The sequence below is a fragment of the Puma concolor genome, chromosome E3, assembly GCF_028749965.1.
Source record: "Puma concolor isolate L17-30 chromosome E3, mPumCon1.1.hap2, whole genome shotgun sequence".
Classification (NCBI taxonomy): Eukaryota; Metazoa; Chordata; class Mammalia; order Carnivora; family Felidae; genus Puma; species Puma concolor.
In genome coordinates, this window is record NC_141682.1 from 29,575,275 (window position 1) to 29,591,456 (window position 16,182).

Sequence of the window (16,182 nt, forward strand, 5' to 3'; positions counted from 1 at the left end):
GCAGAGGAAACAGAGTCTCAGGGAGATCAAGTAACCTGCCATGGTCACACAGCTGCTAACTAGTAGAATACATCACTGGAAATATTTCATGCGCTCTGTTCTGGCATTTAGAGTGAAAACGGCATGAATGAGGGCCCCCTTCCAAAACGGAAGAAGTGTGTGGGTTGTCCTGACAAGGTGGTAGTTATGCATGGAAGGAACATCAATTCTTACACAATCATCCATTGCTAAACAACGCACGTTCAAGGTCAAGGGGCAAAGAAAAGTTAAACAAGTAAAGGTATATAGCTGGGATGCAATTTGAGAGCTGGGTTTTAGAAATTTTAGAAAGACAGGAAGTACGTGAAGGCCACAAGCCGGTGCCTATGGTTCTTACTTTTGTATTTTCCCGGAAGCACGTTGTCAAAGGTAAAAGTCATTGAGTTGACCTTGCCGGACAGCTGGAGGCTCCGCTTCTCGCCCTGGCGGCTCAGGGACTGCAGTGTCACCAGCAGGTCACCACAGGTGTCTGCAGAGAAAAGACAGGAAGGCTTCACTTGGCTGCCCTCACCAACGCCAGCACAGGTCTGAACCCTCCACCTCTGTGTGCCGCTGGCCACCATTTACCTCCTGAAGGGCAAGGCCAGCAGGGCTCCTTCAAAGCCAGGACGGGTCTACTTGATTCCAGGACATCTCCCCCTCCCCCTTGCAGGTCATTAGTACCACATAAAGAAGCCACCGAGGTTGAAAGCGACCCATCACTTGCTGAGTACCCCTATGCAAGGCAAAGAAGACCAGGAGAGGGAAGAGTGTCACAGGGCACCTACTAAAGCAGACGCGAAGTGAAAGAGGGGAAGCGATATTTATGGAGCACCAGAAGAAGACAGAAAACCAGCAAGAAAGATCTGGGGTGCCTGGGTGGCTCAGGCGGTTAAGCGTCCGACTTCTGCTCAGGTCATGATCTTATGGTTCATGGGTTCGAGCCCCACGTCGGGCTCTGTACTGACAGCTCAGAGCCTGGAGCCTGCTTCCGATTCTGTGTGTGTGTCTCTCTCTCTCTCTCTCTCTCTCTCTCTCTCTCTCTCTCTGCCCCTCCCCTGCTCACATTCTGTCTCTCTCTCTCTCTCTCTCTCTCTCTCTCTCTCTCTCCCCCCTCTCTCAAAAGGAACAAAGATCAAGGAACTTTACTGAATGGCACAGAACTGGGCCCTTTATCATCATAACATCACCTGTGACAGCAAAGATTGGCATGACTCTTACTGTGTTCCAGAAACTCGCACAGGCTCTCCATGCGCTAGCTCATTTGAGCCTCACAACAACCCTCCGAGGCAGGTACGGTTATTATCTCCCTATAACGGAGGAGAGACTCAAAGCACAGAGAGGTTAAGTAACTTGCTGCAGGTCACATAGCGAGGGTTCAAGCCCACAAGCCTGGTTTCAGAGTCCACGTTCTTAACATCTGTGCCACACAGCCTGACATGACCACGTTTAAAACCCTCTGAGAGCCGTTAATGTTTCCATGCTACAGAAGAAAAACAGGCTGGTCGAGTAAGTGCTTACTGTCTCACAGCTGGTAAGTGACAGAGCTGGGCAAGAAACCCCGTGTTCTTTTAGGAGCCAAAGCAGAAATGCTCCAAGAGAAATGTTTCTGGTGACGCCGTGTGGCACTTAGAAAGAATCGAACACAATATGGATCCACCTTTTACACTCTCCAACAAGGAACAGTTCACCAAAATCCCACTTCTAACTGCCTACTCCTTTGAAGCTCTCTGTTCTGGCTTTCAAATGACATCTTACCCAAACAAGAGACTTTCCCAGAAACCGATGCCAAGAACTGTACAAAGGCCACGTCCATCACGGGCCTATTGGTCACAGTAAGAGGAAACGTCTGGGGTTTCAAGGTCAGCCCCGCTCTGGTCTCCACCTCAGGGACCATCACCTGTGGGAACACACAGGACAACGTCAGTGTCTGCATCAAGGCTGCGGCTCCCCCGGCCTGCAGGGCACCAGAACATTCACCTGGGCCCAAGGCTAAGTACTTTGAAGGACAAAGGTCCACTTCTAGGCCGAGTTTTATAATCACAACAAATCCTCAAACAGGCCACGGAAAGAACACACATTTCTTTTCTTTTTTTAATGTTTTTTTTTCTTTTTACATTTATTTATTTTCTGAGAGACAGAGAGACAGAGCACAAGTTGGGGAGGGGCAGAGAGAGAAGGAGACACAGAATCTGAAGCAGGCTCCAGGCTCTGAGCGGTCAGCACAGAGCCCAACACAGGGCTCGAACTCACAAACGGCGAGATCATGACCTGAGCTGAAGTCAGATGCTTAACCAACTGAGCCACCCAGGTGCCCCAAGAACACACATTTCTAATCAGATACAAAAGAACTAGCCTTCAGCCGTGCCATGGTAAGCACAAAGGTGTATCTGGAGGGCTCCAAAGAGGCACACAGCTGTCACCAGTACCCGGGGGGGGTGGGGGGAACTGCACTAAAGCCCAGAACCTTCTGGCTTGAGGTCACTCATGACATAAGCTATGAACTTGTCAATGCTATGTGGATGAGCTCCTGGCAGAGTGAGGCCTTTTCTCTGGACGCCTGAGCTAAGAAGGACTGGGGAAGAGTCCATCCCTAGTGAAGTCTACCTCCCCAAGTTGCCCTTCCTTGGCAAGTCCCTTAGGCTTCGAAAGGGCTTCCAAAGGCCTGTCAATGTGGCCAACTTCACAAGAGCTGGCTGACTGGCAAAGGGGCTAAGTACTGACACCACACTGTTCAGCGGAAGCAGGGAAACCACTCTCCTCCCACCCCATCTCCTCAGGGAGGGGAGTCTGCCTGCTCTGGGGGAGAGCACAGTCTCAGAGGGACCCTTCCCAGCCCTCTCCCTCACCTCACCTGCCCTTCTTCAGGGCAGAAGAGCAGCAGCTGACTGGACAGACGAGAGCCCGAGCTGCCCGGGGACACGAGAGCCCGAGCTGCCCGGGGACTCAGCCTTCCCCGTGAGCAGGGCGGTGGCACTGAAAGGCACGGTGTGCTGACCTCCGGCTCTGTCCACCTCTTGCCTACCGTCCTGTGCTGAGGCCTTCACCCCCCTCGGTGAGGCCAGAGGCCAGGGTGTCCCCAGCTTCTGTGCCTGCCTCGATGGAGAAATCAGATGGTGTTCAGGGTGAGGTGGAAAAACACAAGCTCCATGTTGGCCTCGGGGGCCATAAGCCATGCACTGTGGACCTGCCATCAGTAAAGGGTTAATGTTGATCTCCTTTGGGACTTATGGCTAGTCTATAGCAGCCAGAAGCCTAGGAAGGTGCAGGTGTGATCGGCAGCCTGAAAGTAACTCCTGACAAACATCGGGACTGGAAAAAAGAGACGCCTGAGTATCATTTTCATACTGGGTGCCCATCGGGCTCTATTGTGACATGCAGGAACGTAAAGACTTCAAATAAGAAACTGGGGACAGAAACGCTCCTTCTGTAACTCTATTCCGGCTAATGATAATCCTTCTAAAAATCACTGAATACCTTAAATAACTTAAGTAGAACATCAAATATCTCAAACAAAACAAAACTCATCATACCTGGACTTTGTAGGTCCCTGGCTTTGCTTTAAAACAAAATGATCCACGAGCATCCGTCTCCACGGTGACCAAAGACTTGTCCTTGTCTTGAGACGACAGGACAGCTTTGTATTTGCTCATCTGCTTGACAGTGTCAGGGAGGCGAGTGATTGAAATCTGGCCACAGACACTGAACCTGTAACAAGGGGACCACCCATTCCGGCATGAGAATTCAGTTGTGACAGGAGAGGCACTTACCAACCCCAACTGCGCATCCCTCTTCCTGCCCCGGTCCCCAGGACTAGTTTAACCTTAAGAAAGAGACAGAAAAGCAGCCTAAATGACTGTGGTCTCAAAAAACAACCTTTGGCGGGAAGACTGAACCCCTCTCTGTGTACGGGAAAAGACACAGTGGGAGCCCAGGATGGGGCAATCCCCCACCGAGGAGGCCATTTTCAGAAAATCTGCGGATGATAAAAATGTTTCGGGTAAAGCGGATCATCGATGGCGGAACAGCCTCGGACTCAGGACGTGGGCTGGGCTTACACGCTAGAGCTGTGAGGAGCCTGACGCTGTGGCATTGCCCGGGCAACGAAACGGGGCGGCGTCATCAAAGACGCCTTCCTCGCCTGTCATTCCATACAGTTCAGGATAAAAGCAACTGGGGAGATGTGAACAGAAAAGGTAATTAAGTTAAAAAAAATTACAAGGCCAAAATAGAACTCCAGTAGCCACCAAAGCGACTTCTAACTGAAAGGCCCTATTCAGGTAATGACTCACACTGGAGGCTCTAAGTGAGCAGCGTGTTAAGTGCTGCGAAGTGTCCCCGGAGAAGCACGTGAAAGGCGCGGCCCTTCGCTGCCGAAGACCAACCAAGACCATCATCCTGCACAGTGACGGTCTTCGTTTCTCAGTCAGTTGATGTGTTAAAGTGTAATAAAGCACAGGGCTGGAGGCTCCAGTTGTATCTTCGGCTGACTAAAGGTTGTATTTTCTAATCTTAATGGATCACTTTAAGTAAAAGTCAGTTGCTACTTTTGACAGAAAGAGAGTAAGTTGGATTCGATGCTGGATAATTACGGAGTACACACGACGTCGGAATGCCCACCCGCTGCAAATAAAAAATGGCAGAAAACAGCACAGCGGGAAGCTGCGTGTGGGGTCTAAGAACGGTGACAAGCCAGTCGTGTCTGCAGAGTGAAGTGACCAGCCTGCCACATGAGCTCACAATCTAGAGCAGGGGCCCACGTGCCAAATCCAGTCAGCTGCCTGTTTCTGGATGGACGGTGGGCTAAGAAGGGTGTTCACACTTTTACTTCCATACTTCTGAAGGGTTAAAAGAGAGGCGGAAAAATCAAAAGAATAGTTCGACCCACAAAAATCATACGAACCTCCAATTTCAGGGTGCTAAATAAAGATTAACTGGAACACAGCCACGCCAAGTCATTCGTGAATTGGCCATGGTGGGTTTCGTCACAGAGGCCGTATGGCCCGTGAAGCCCACCATATTTATTCTCTGGCCCTTTACACAGGAAGTGTGCAGGCCTCTGATCTAGAGTTAAAGGCACACATTTTGGTTCTCACTCTCCCCAACTGGGCACTTTGAGAGTAAAAGGACAGGAAGGGGATATGGGTGAGCTATTTTCTTCCTTTTATTAGTGTTTATTTATTATGACAGAGAGAGCGCGCATGCAAGCAAGAGCAGGAGCAGGGGGAGGGGCAGAGAGAGGACAGACAGAATCCCAAGCAGGCTCCACACCGCCAGCAAGGAGCCCAACAAGGGGGCTCGATCCCATGAACTGTGAGATCGTGACCCGAGCTGAAACCAAAGAGGTGGATGCCTACCTACTGGGCCACCCAGGCGCCCGAATGGGTGAGTTGTTCTTTCACGATGTCTTAATTTATATACGTGTCATGGGTAACGTCACTTTTTTGTTCTAAATTGAACCTCTTTGTCTCTCAAAGTTTTTTTTGTTTTTTTTTTTTTAATTTTTTTTTTTTCAACATTTATTTATTTTTGGGACAGAGAGAGACACAGCATGAACGGGGGAGGGGCAGAGAGAGAGGGAGACACAGAATCGGAAACAGGCTCCAGGCTCTGAGCCATCAGCCCAGAGCCCGACGTGGGGCTCGAACCCACGGACCGCGAGATCGTGACCTGGCTGAAGTCGGACGCTTAACCGACTGCGCCACCCAGGCGCCCCTGTCTCTCAAAGTTTTAAATATTTTACCCATCCCACCTGTTTTAGCTCATAGTCTCAAAGATAACTATCCAGTTACCCTAAACCTCAAATGCACATTGGCTTTAGTTTAAAAAAAATAAACTAAAAAAAAAAAAAAAAAACTAGGACAGTGTTGTATTACACTGAAGCCCTCAAAAATTGATTCGTGTCAACAAATTCATGAGGTGAATACGTTTATTCAGAAACTGATGATTTTGATGCATTACAAGATAATTATATTCTCATAGTCACTTGGACAGAAGCCAAGGCGTTTCCTTCTCAAATAAATTGGGAATTGTTTTTTAAATAAGATACATGAATGAATTAAAGGGAAATGTGTTATTTTAGCCCAAAAGGAAAATGAGTTTTTCGAAAGATGCTTGACAAATGTCGTTTTTCTCTCTTTCGACCCAAATACTCCACTTTAAAGAAAAAAATAAATACAAGTATCATCCCTCATCTCCGTGAACGGCACCTCCTCCATCTACACAGTTGCTCAAAAAAGAAATCTGGGACCCCGACAGCACCAGTCTGCCGACCCCCTCCCCACATTATCTGTCAAAGGCATCTACTTCCTGTCCTCCCCTGCCGGTACCCTGGACCTGCCACCACCCTATCCCCTCCAGACAACTGTCACCGTTTCCTGTCGAGTCCCTCCATGGATACTCTGGGTTCCCTGCCATCCCTCTTCCACAGAGCGGCCAGAGCAGGACAAAAAACATCTATTCTAAATGCCCTGATCCATACTGCTTCCTTGCCGAAAACGCTTCAATAGCTTCCCATCACGGGTGGGGAGAAGAGCCCACCTCCACAGCCTACTACAGGCTCTCAAACCTTGCCAGCTGCCTCCAGCCATGCTGGCCACCTTCCAGAAGGCTCCTCTCCCACCCCTCTGGGCCTTGGAACACACCATTCCTGCTGTCTGGGAAGCCTCACTTAGCTAACTGTTAGTCCCCCCGGGTCTCAGTGACCCAGTGAGGGATCTCTCTGGGCCCCGGCCCCCTTCCCTGCACACCTACTGGAACTTACTACCACAAGTTACTCAGCTCGAGCCTGTCTCCCCAGGAAGACGAAAGCCCCATCTCCGTCTTGCTAGTTTGGTTCACTGTTACACACCCAGCCTTTATCACAGGGTCTCACCCCGAGTAGTTGCCCAAAAATGTTTATGAAAGAAAAGGAGGAAGGGCGTGAATCCAAAATGATTTTCTGAGCTCTAGCACAATAGGGACAGAAGTACCGGGTTCCACTGGCGATGTACTTCCTTGTCTCCCAGTTGCCACAGAACCTCTGACTTTGACCCCTACCTGTGTACAGAAAATGTCACCGTGGCCTCCTCAGTGACCAAGCCAATGCACTGTGCTTTCAGGGCTCAGCTCTGGGGCCTCCCTGACCATCAGGTACCACCGCATACTTAAACCCTGTTGCCTGGATCTTCCCGAGGCTGCCCCTCAAACGCCAGCGTTCCATTTTTGGTCTACTGTTACCTGCTCTTACACATCTAAGTTGCTGGTGGCCGCCTGGCCCCGTCTCCCCGAATTACCATCTATCCGGGCACCTAGTGAAGAGCTCCACCTAGTGGTCCTACAGATCTAGAGGCCACGACTGACCCCTTGTCACCTGAGGGGTTCCTCTGCCCTGCCCACAGCCATCCTGCTTCTCAAACCGTGAACCCCTAAATACTTTTCCAACCTGTCCCTGATTTCCCTGTAAGGTGAGGCCTCAGCAAGTCTGTTTTCACGCCACCTGTGCCCCAGTCTTGTCCCCTTCACAGCCACCCTCCACCACGGCCGCCGGAGTGCCTCAGTGAATATGAAAACCTAACCCGTGTCACCCTCCATGCTCAAAATCGATCACTGGCCACCAGACCCCTGGTAGAGAAAACCCTGTTCTTCCAGTGGGAGTGTGAAGACGTCCTCTGAGATCTGCCCCTCCGGCCTCGTCACTCTCCTCGTCCTGCCCAGACACACCAAGCCTTTGCTCGCGTTGCCTCTCCCCTGGGAGACCCTGCCCCGCTCCGTTCAAGCCACGGTTCAGTGAGCACTGCTGCTGTCTCAGACACAGATGGTGGCAGCCCAGGCTAGACATTCCACGCAGGGGAGACAAGGACCCGATGTCTGACTCCAGGGTTCTCTGTACTACGGTGCATCACTACAGGATAGAACTGCACAAATTCAACCACCGGATGTCCCCTCGTGTGCTCACGGTAGGTACAACAAAGGAGGAAGAACTCTGACAGTGACCGGAAGCATCTTATGACAAACTTTTCCCAAGCAACTGTACTATCTTCCAAAGTCCTCAAGAGTTAAGCCATGGAAGGTCTTGGAGATGTGGAGTCAGACATGAGAGATCTTCTTCTAACTTAGACCCATTTTAACTTCGAAGCAAAACAATTTTCTGTAAGTATCTACATAGAAGTACCTTTAGTTTATAAAACTTAGCACTAACCTTTTGGAATTTTTTTTTTTTTTTTTCATTTTATTTTAGAGACAGCAGAGAGTGGGGGAGTGGGGCAGAGACAGAGAATCCCAAGCAGGCTCCAGGCTCAGCACGAAACCCCATGCGGGGCTCGATCCCATGACCCCAGGATCATGACCTGAGCCAACATCAAGAGTCAGACGCTCAACTGGCTGAGCCCCCCAGGCGGCCCAGCACTAATCTAAGAATGCCAGCCTGGATTTCGCACAGGTGTCTAAAACCCGATGTGGATCCTTGGCAGAAACACACAGTCAGATTAAAGGTAATTGTGTTCTCCCGTGGCTGCGAACATCCACGCTGGTACTCCCAAAAACAAACACAATGACCTTACCCTGTTGCAATGATGTCAGCCAGCTGAGGTGTGTTAGGCGCAATTTTGATGGTGACAGTTTCAAAGTAGAGGTGCTCTTTCTGAGCGTGGATGGTGTATGTCCCAGTCGTGATGTTCTCCAGGCGGAATGAGCCATCGGCTTTTGTTTTGACTATAAAACAAGAACATGCAAAAGAAGATGAGCCAAAAACAACCGTATGTTCGCTCCGTCTACACGAGAATGCTTGAGACAAAAAGCTGGCATGTTTTCACAGTCTTTAAGATGGTTTCCTTTCCATTTCTCTCTGTGACCAAAAACCAGCCCTGGCAAACAGTCCCGGGGGCCAACGCATCTGCTGACCTTTGATCTGGTTATTCAGAGTGACCACTGCCTCCGGAACACCTTCTCCTTCGGGTCCATTCAAGACCCTCCCGGTGACTGAGAATCCCATGACGTGGAACACGGGCTGGAAGATGAAGAACAAGGTCTGCAGGTGCCTGAGCGCAAGAGCCTCCCTGGTTCACTCACGCCACCAGTCAGAGATGCCACTGCTCAGCCCAGCTGCCCATGTGGGAGCCCCGTGTGCCAGCCAGGCCCCTCCCGGCCCCCCAACTCACGCTGCTCCCACACCGCTGCGCTTTCCCCGGGGTCCACCTGCTTTCTTACATTCCCAACACGTTGATGTCTGTCAAATAACTGGATGACAGAGATCTAGAAGTTTACTCCTTCAGTTAAAGCTCACGGAGTCAAACTTGAGAGAGCCCCCCACCCTTGCTCCCAGCTGCCTCCTCCCCTCCAAATGCCCCCTGTTCCGCTGAACCGCACCACCCTCCAGTCTCCCAACCTCAAGCCCCAGCGTACCTGAGACCCCTCCCCACACTCCGACACCTATCTGTTCTCTGCATCCCACCCCCGCCAGTCTCTTCCCACCACAACCCGGATTCATGGCCTTGTTGCCTCCACCTGGGCCACCTTCCTCATTTGCCATACCCCATGCTTGGTTTACATGTGTCTGTGCCCCCGCTCGTGAGTGCCATGGCTTTGCTCTCCCTGGAGTCGCTCTGTTCCAACCCCCCTGATCTCTGGGGCCTCAAGCTGACCACATTTGGGCACGGCAGGCACGCCTCACGTGGGCCTGTTACACCAGCTGCTCTCTCGGCCTGGATCACTCTTTCCCACATGTGGAGATCGGGGCGGAGGCCTCTCCTTCTCACCACTCAGGTTTGGGCTCAAACCATTAGCACCTCTGTCCAAGAGGCCTTACCTGACTGTCCATCCCATCTCAGGGGCCCTGCCTCCTGCCAGGGCCGGTCACCATCTATCACGCTAAACTGTTTTATTAGCTTCGTCAGATTTTTACCACTATCTGAAGTGACCTTGTTTGATTTCTTATTGTTTGTCCACCTCTTATTGAATGCAAGCTCCATGAACATAAGGACCTTTTCTTAGCTGGTATACAGTAGGCACTCAATAAATAGCTCCTGAATGAATGCACGCATGCATGCATACATACAAGAGCGTCTGAGAGAATTTCAAATAAAATGGCTTTTTTAAAATTCAGGAAGCCCCTCTTGATCCTTCCAACAAGATGTGGTTTATCCACATACTGATTCCTATATTCACCCAACAGCTACTTGTATGAGACACCTACTATGTGCCAGGCACTAAATCACAGTAGGAATAAAGAATGACGCTCTGATGGCTCCTGACCTCATGCAGCTCACAGGCCGCACCCTGAAATTTTATTCATGTGTTCAAAAACTTGCATTTGGTTGAGATCTGGGAATATCCTTCCCCGCTCACCTGCCCCATCCTTCTCTGCCAGCCCCCTGAAGCAAAAGCAAGGACATCTCCTCACCCCCTGCCTACTCCGGCATGCACAAAACAGTCAAGTGCTTTACAGAATCTTAAAAAGCAGTCAGAACCCCACTGAGCATGTGACCTAAAAGCTAGCTCCTACCAATTTAAGCTACTTTAACATAGTACTTTCAAATGTAACATTAAAAGAAAGTGATTAAAATCTAATTTTTTCAATAACTGTAACACTGGGAGGTCCGTTTTTGGAGACTACTATTTTCTTTGGGGATCTGCTCTATCTAGCAAATTTTCTACAGTAACCATTATCTACTTCTGTAATTAAAGATAAAATGTGATGGAAAACACATTTACCACCTATTTTAGGATCTAGGGAGTTTGTCACCTCTCACTCACCCCCTCCCTGCAGCCCACACTCTCAGCTCCCACCTGGTTCATGGCCACAGCCTCCTAACTAACCCCTCCCTCACTTCCACCTTGCCCCTTGCAACCTCTCCTCAACATGACAGCCTGAGGAATCACACCTCCCCTCTGCTCAGAACCTCAGTGGCCCACCAGGTCCTGTGCTATCTGCCCCATCGTCTCTCCCTTCCCCACGCCCTCCATCCCAGCCACCCCGGCCTCCTTGGGGTTCCTCAAACCCTCTAGGCACACTTCGGCCTGAGGACCTTTGCACCTGCCACTCCCTCCGTCTCAAACACTTCCCACCCTGCCTCTTTCCCCTCAGGTTGTTGCTCAAACACCACCCTCATGGTGAGGACTTCCAAGGGCACCCTGGAAGACCCCAACCCGTCTCAGTGTGTCACCTCCTTCCTTGCTTCATTCTTCTACACAACACTTATCACCTTCTGATACACTAGTGAATTTACCTATCGGAGCCACTGACGTCTGAAAGAACAGAATTTTGTGTCTCGTTAGGTCCCCACTGTACCCCCACCCGTGACAGTACCTGAATCGTCTGGCACTGGCACGCACTAAATACATCTCATGGCACAAAGTAGCTATAACTCAGGCTCCAATTTTCTCAGATGAGGAAATTACTGAGAGTGGATCCCAGGCTGAACTGGAACAGAGCACAAGATTCTGTTTTTCCCAGCAGCCTAGCCCTTACAGATACAATACTGGCTGTTTATTCTTAAACACGTTTGCAACGCCTGTGCCCAGGGTGGGCAACTTGGACACCTGTCCCTCCAGACGGCAGGCAGGTCTTACCTCAATTTTCAGGCTGTCATGTTCCACTGTAAAGTCACGTCTAGAAGGAGCAACATCAAAGGTGATCCTCTCTCCTCTATAGAAGGGGATCTAGAAGGAAGGGTCTGTTCATTACCAAGGGCCAACAACAAGATTCAACCATCAATATTAATAACTGACCCAACAGGCCACAAATGACAGGGGGTTTGAGGTGAGCTGAGAGACAAAATATTAATCCTGTTGCCAATCTTAAAAGAGGAAGGCCCAAACTTTTTCCAGCTATTTATTACCAAAGGGTCAGAATCTCGTCTTAAATAATTAAACTACATAAAATGGTCATGAAACTGCAGGTCAATCATTTATTCCTTTTAACACCCAAATGGCATTGATTCTTGCTGCGTTGTAAGAGTCCCATACATTCACAGACGCAAATCTCCTCCACTCACCACAGTGTAGTCCCCACTTGGCAAGGAATAGAAGGAGAAGGAGCCATCTTCTTTGGAGACCACAAAGCACAAATACACCAGACTCTCGTCTTGGGGCTGGAAGCCGGGCACTGGTGAGATGTTGCAGCCCAGGACATCCTGTGCCAAGGAGGGGGGTAGGGAGGGTGAAAATGACTTCCTTTTCCACTTACGTGCTCTGATCATCAGCAAATGGCCATGCTATTGGAAAATTTTTCTACGTTTTATGTCACGAGATATGTATTTCTGAAATCCAGGGCATAGTACTGGAGATAAAAGGAACACGGACTTTTTTTTTTTTTTTTTTCAACGTTTTTATTTATTTTTGGGACAGAGAGAGACAGAGCATGAACGGGGGAGGGGCAGAGAGAGAGGGAGACACAGAATCGGAAACAGGCTCCAGGCTCCGAGCCATCAGCCCAGAGCCCGACGCGGGGCTCGAACTCACGGACCGCGAGATCGTGACCTGGCTGAAGTTGGACGCTTAACCGACTGCGCCACCCAGGCGCCCCAAACACGGACTTTTTTACACTCAAGGTGAGAAGTTAAAAATTGGCACAGTCTCCTTGGAAAAAAATGACATGGCTGTCTTCATCTATGACGGGTCACCACTCTCAACAAGAAAATGGAGCACAGGGAGTCGAAGTGGCCGGCCCACACAGCCAGCAAGAGGCAGGGTGGGGACTGGTCTGCACCTGGGTCGGACTGATTTCAGGGCCTGTGCACTTTCTGACATAGTTCACTCCTATCAAAGCCACTCAACTTCTCGGGAGTCAACCGAGAAACACAGTGTTCTTAAACGTTGAAACAATACACCCACCTTGAGCTACATTTTCAGCAGTGTGTTCTTGGTCTGTAAGCCCGCAGCCCCGCCCACAAGTTTGTCTGTTCTCCACTTTTCTTTACTTACCTCTTTGGATACTACAGATGAGAAGAGAAGGAACTTCACCCCTTTCATGGGCTCCCCGTCGCTGCGGACTGACCCAGACACATTGTAGCCGGCTACGATGAGGGGGCTGGCGGCGTGGGCGTTGGAATTGGTCACCCGCACGGTGGTGCTCGCCTATGGAAGAGGGGAGTTTAACTTTCCAAGCAACAACCCCTCAGGATGTTCAACAACAGGAAGAAGTGCTTCAGCTAAAACAGTAACAGGGGGCACCTGGGTGGCCCAGCCAGTTAAGCCTCAGGACTCCTGGTTTCGGCTCAGGTCGTGATCTCACAGTTCGTGAGTCTGAGCCCCGCATCAGGCTCTGTGCTGACAGCACGGAGCCTGGTTGGGATTCTCTGTCTCCCTCTCTCTCTGCCCCTTCCCTACTTGCTCTCTATCTCTCTACTGCGCTCAAAAGAATGATTTCCTTGGCATGGTAACACTTTACTTTTTCACATTTTTCCACCTTCCAAAATGTCCACCTCTGTTATCACTCCTGCTCCCATGCTGTTCTATCTGCTCCAATTTTTTTAAATGAGCACGCTTTACTTTTTTTTCCATATTTAATGGTGCAGATGCATGCATTTTTAAAGCTGTCTGCCAAAGCACAGTTTACACGGAGAAAACACACACGCTCAAGGTGTACAGCACAGTGATTTTTCACAAACTGAACACACCCTGTGACTAGCACCCACCAACAGAATGGAACCAGCACCCAGAAGCCTCCTCACACTCATTTCCAAGGCACTGCCCCCCAAGGGCACTCATTATCCTGATGTTTAGCAGCATGCCCTACTTTGAAACACAATTTTATATTAATAAACTCAAATTCCTTTATGCATACAATTAACAATGTAAGCCTTAAAATTTATCCTAATCAGAATGTATACGCCATGAGTTTTTTTGTTTTTTTTTTTTTTTTTAAGCCATTGGTTTTAAACAAAACCTTTTTAAAACCCTGAAAACTGGCAGGCGTGAACAGTATACAGAGAAGTCTAGGTGTGAAACCCTACTATCTGTTATACATGCATAAAACCTTTTCAATAAAAACAGAAATAGGGGCGCCTGGGTGGCGCAGTCGGTTGGGCGTCCGACTTCAGCCAGGTCACGATCTCACGGTCTGTGAGTTCGAGCCCCGCGTCGGGCTCTGGGCTGATGGCTCGGAGCCTGGAGCCTGTTTCCGATTCTGTGTCTCCCTCTCTCTCTGCCCCTCCCCTGTTCATGCTCTGTCTCTCTCTGTCCCAAAAATAAATAAATGTTGAAAAAAAAAAATTTTAAAAAAAAAAAAAAAAAAAAAAAAAAACAGAAATAATGATTCTGATGGTTCTTTCGCAAGAATGAGACACAGTCTCGGGGCACATGGGTGGCTCAGTTGGCTAAGCGTCCAACTTCGGCTCAGGTCATGATCTGACGGTTCATGGCTTCGAGCCCCAAGTCAGGCTCCGTGAGGACAGCTCAGAGCCTGGATCTTGCTTCAGATTCTGTGTCTCCCTCTCTCTCTCTGCCCCTCCCCCACTCAGGCTCTGTCTGTCTCTCAAAAATAAATAAATGTTAAAGAAAAAAGAATTAAAAAAAAAAATGAGACACAGTCTCAAAACTAGTATAAAAGTTAACATGATGAAATGTCCTTTAGATCTTTCTTCAATTTGTTTTTCCACAGATTACAAAAGCTCACCTTGTCTGTTTCTTCCTTTTTTTGATCTTTTACTACGAACGATTTCCATCAAACAAAAAGATATGAAGACTACCCTAAAGAACACCTATATATACACTCTAACCAGCCGAAGAAATAAAAGCAGAAACAAAATTCAGGACCCTTGCGTATCTCCAAACCCCTACCTGCCTCCCTCCCTATGGATGTCAATGTCACCATGGACTTGGTGTCTGCCATTCCAAAGCACAGCTTCATGCTTTGTCTACATAGGAAGTACCCTGAATGTTTGTCATGACTATCTAAACAATACTGTGTTTCCTTACCTTCAGCTACTTGCCGTTTTCCCTCAACTTTATGTTTTTTTTTTTACTTTATGGTTTTTTTTTTAACGTTTATTTTTGAGAGAGAGAGAGAAAGAGAGAGCGAGCAGGGGAGGGGCAGAGAGAGAGGGAGACACAGAATCCAAAGCAGGCTCCAGGCTCTCAGCTGTTAGCACAGAGCCCAACGCGGGGCTCGAACTCACAGACCGCGAGATCATGACCTGAGCTGAAGTCAGATGCTTAACAAACTGAGCCACCCAGGAGCCCCAAACTTTATGTTTCTAAATGTACTCCTATTGATCTACGTAGCTCTGGTTCATTCATTTTTGCCGTCCAACAGAATTCTACTGTGTGATGAAACCACTCTCCACCTAAAGGACATCAAGGTTGCTTACGATATTTTGCTATTACAAGCAAAATTGCAATAAACATTCTTTTATATTCTCCTTGGGCACACGTACAACAGGTTTCTAAAATGTTAAGTGTATTTATAGATTGCTGTTTCAGGGTGGAAAAAGAACAACAAATAAATCTAATCGGGTCCTTCTGGTGTTGATTCAGCTTAAAATAGCTACAGTTAATAACAGACCTATTTCACAGAAGGAAGGCAATATTGTCACCTAAAACCAAAAGCAACATAAGCAACATCTGCTACACTGAGTTTTATCTTATAAATACCACCAAACCAATCAGTAGCACTGTCATTTTTCATCTACTTTCAGAAAAACCATAAACCCATTTCATACTTTGAACTGAAATCCGTACGTTTGTCCCCAAACCAGAACACTGCTGGCACAGCTATCAACATAAATGAAACACTCACCTCCTTCAATGCCCAGGTTGGATGAGTTGCAAGAATTTCATAATCTCCAGGAAGAACTTTAAAAAATGCAAACCTAAGACATACAAAGAGCCAATAAACTTTCTTTCAAAACAACCCAAGTATACTAATTTATGACTAGTATCGGAAGCACTAGAAAATAATGTTCAAATAATTATCACAAACTAGCCATTAGCTGGTTAAATGAGCATAAGCAAAATTCAATCCTTCACTGTACAAATCACATCAGGGAGCACTTATTGAGTACTTCCTGTATATGAAAACAGGTGTCTGTGGGCTGACAGGAAGGAGGTTTTAGGTTTCTCCTAAACCCCAAGGATTTCTGACCTGAGAACCAGTCACTGTGGCTTAGCCAGGGATCAGTCACAGAACTTGCAAGTGCATTTTGACAGAGGCGTTAGGCATGAATAGGCATAGAGAAGGGAAGGGGT

The 16,182-nt window shown here is 48.6% G+C and overlaps 1 protein-coding gene across 2 annotated transcripts in view; it reads right to left on the reverse strand.

Annotated features, from left to right (window-relative positions):
* Positions 1-16,182, reverse strand: part of LOC112853362 (BOS complex subunit NOMO1) — a 57,010-nt gene that overhangs the window by 30,408 nt on the left and 10,420 nt on the right. For both annotated transcript variants that reach the window (XM_086692993.1, XM_025916928.2), the window contains exons 6-14: positions 15,734-15,806; positions 12,919-13,071; positions 11,991-12,128; positions 11,566-11,655; positions 8,899-9,004; positions 8,559-8,709; positions 3,552-3,726; positions 1,777-1,918; positions 377-508 (exon numbers count right to left, since the gene is read on the reverse strand). In XM_086692993.1, coding sequence (XP_086549119.1) covers positions 377-508; positions 1,777-1,918; positions 3,552-3,726; positions 8,559-8,709; positions 8,899-9,004; positions 11,566-11,655; positions 11,991-12,128; positions 12,919-13,071; positions 15,734-15,806 — 1,160 coding nt within the window. The remainder of the gene's footprint in view (positions 1-376; positions 509-1,776; positions 1,919-3,551; positions 3,727-8,558; positions 8,710-8,898; positions 9,005-11,565; positions 11,656-11,990; positions 12,129-12,918; positions 13,072-15,733; positions 15,807-16,182) is intronic.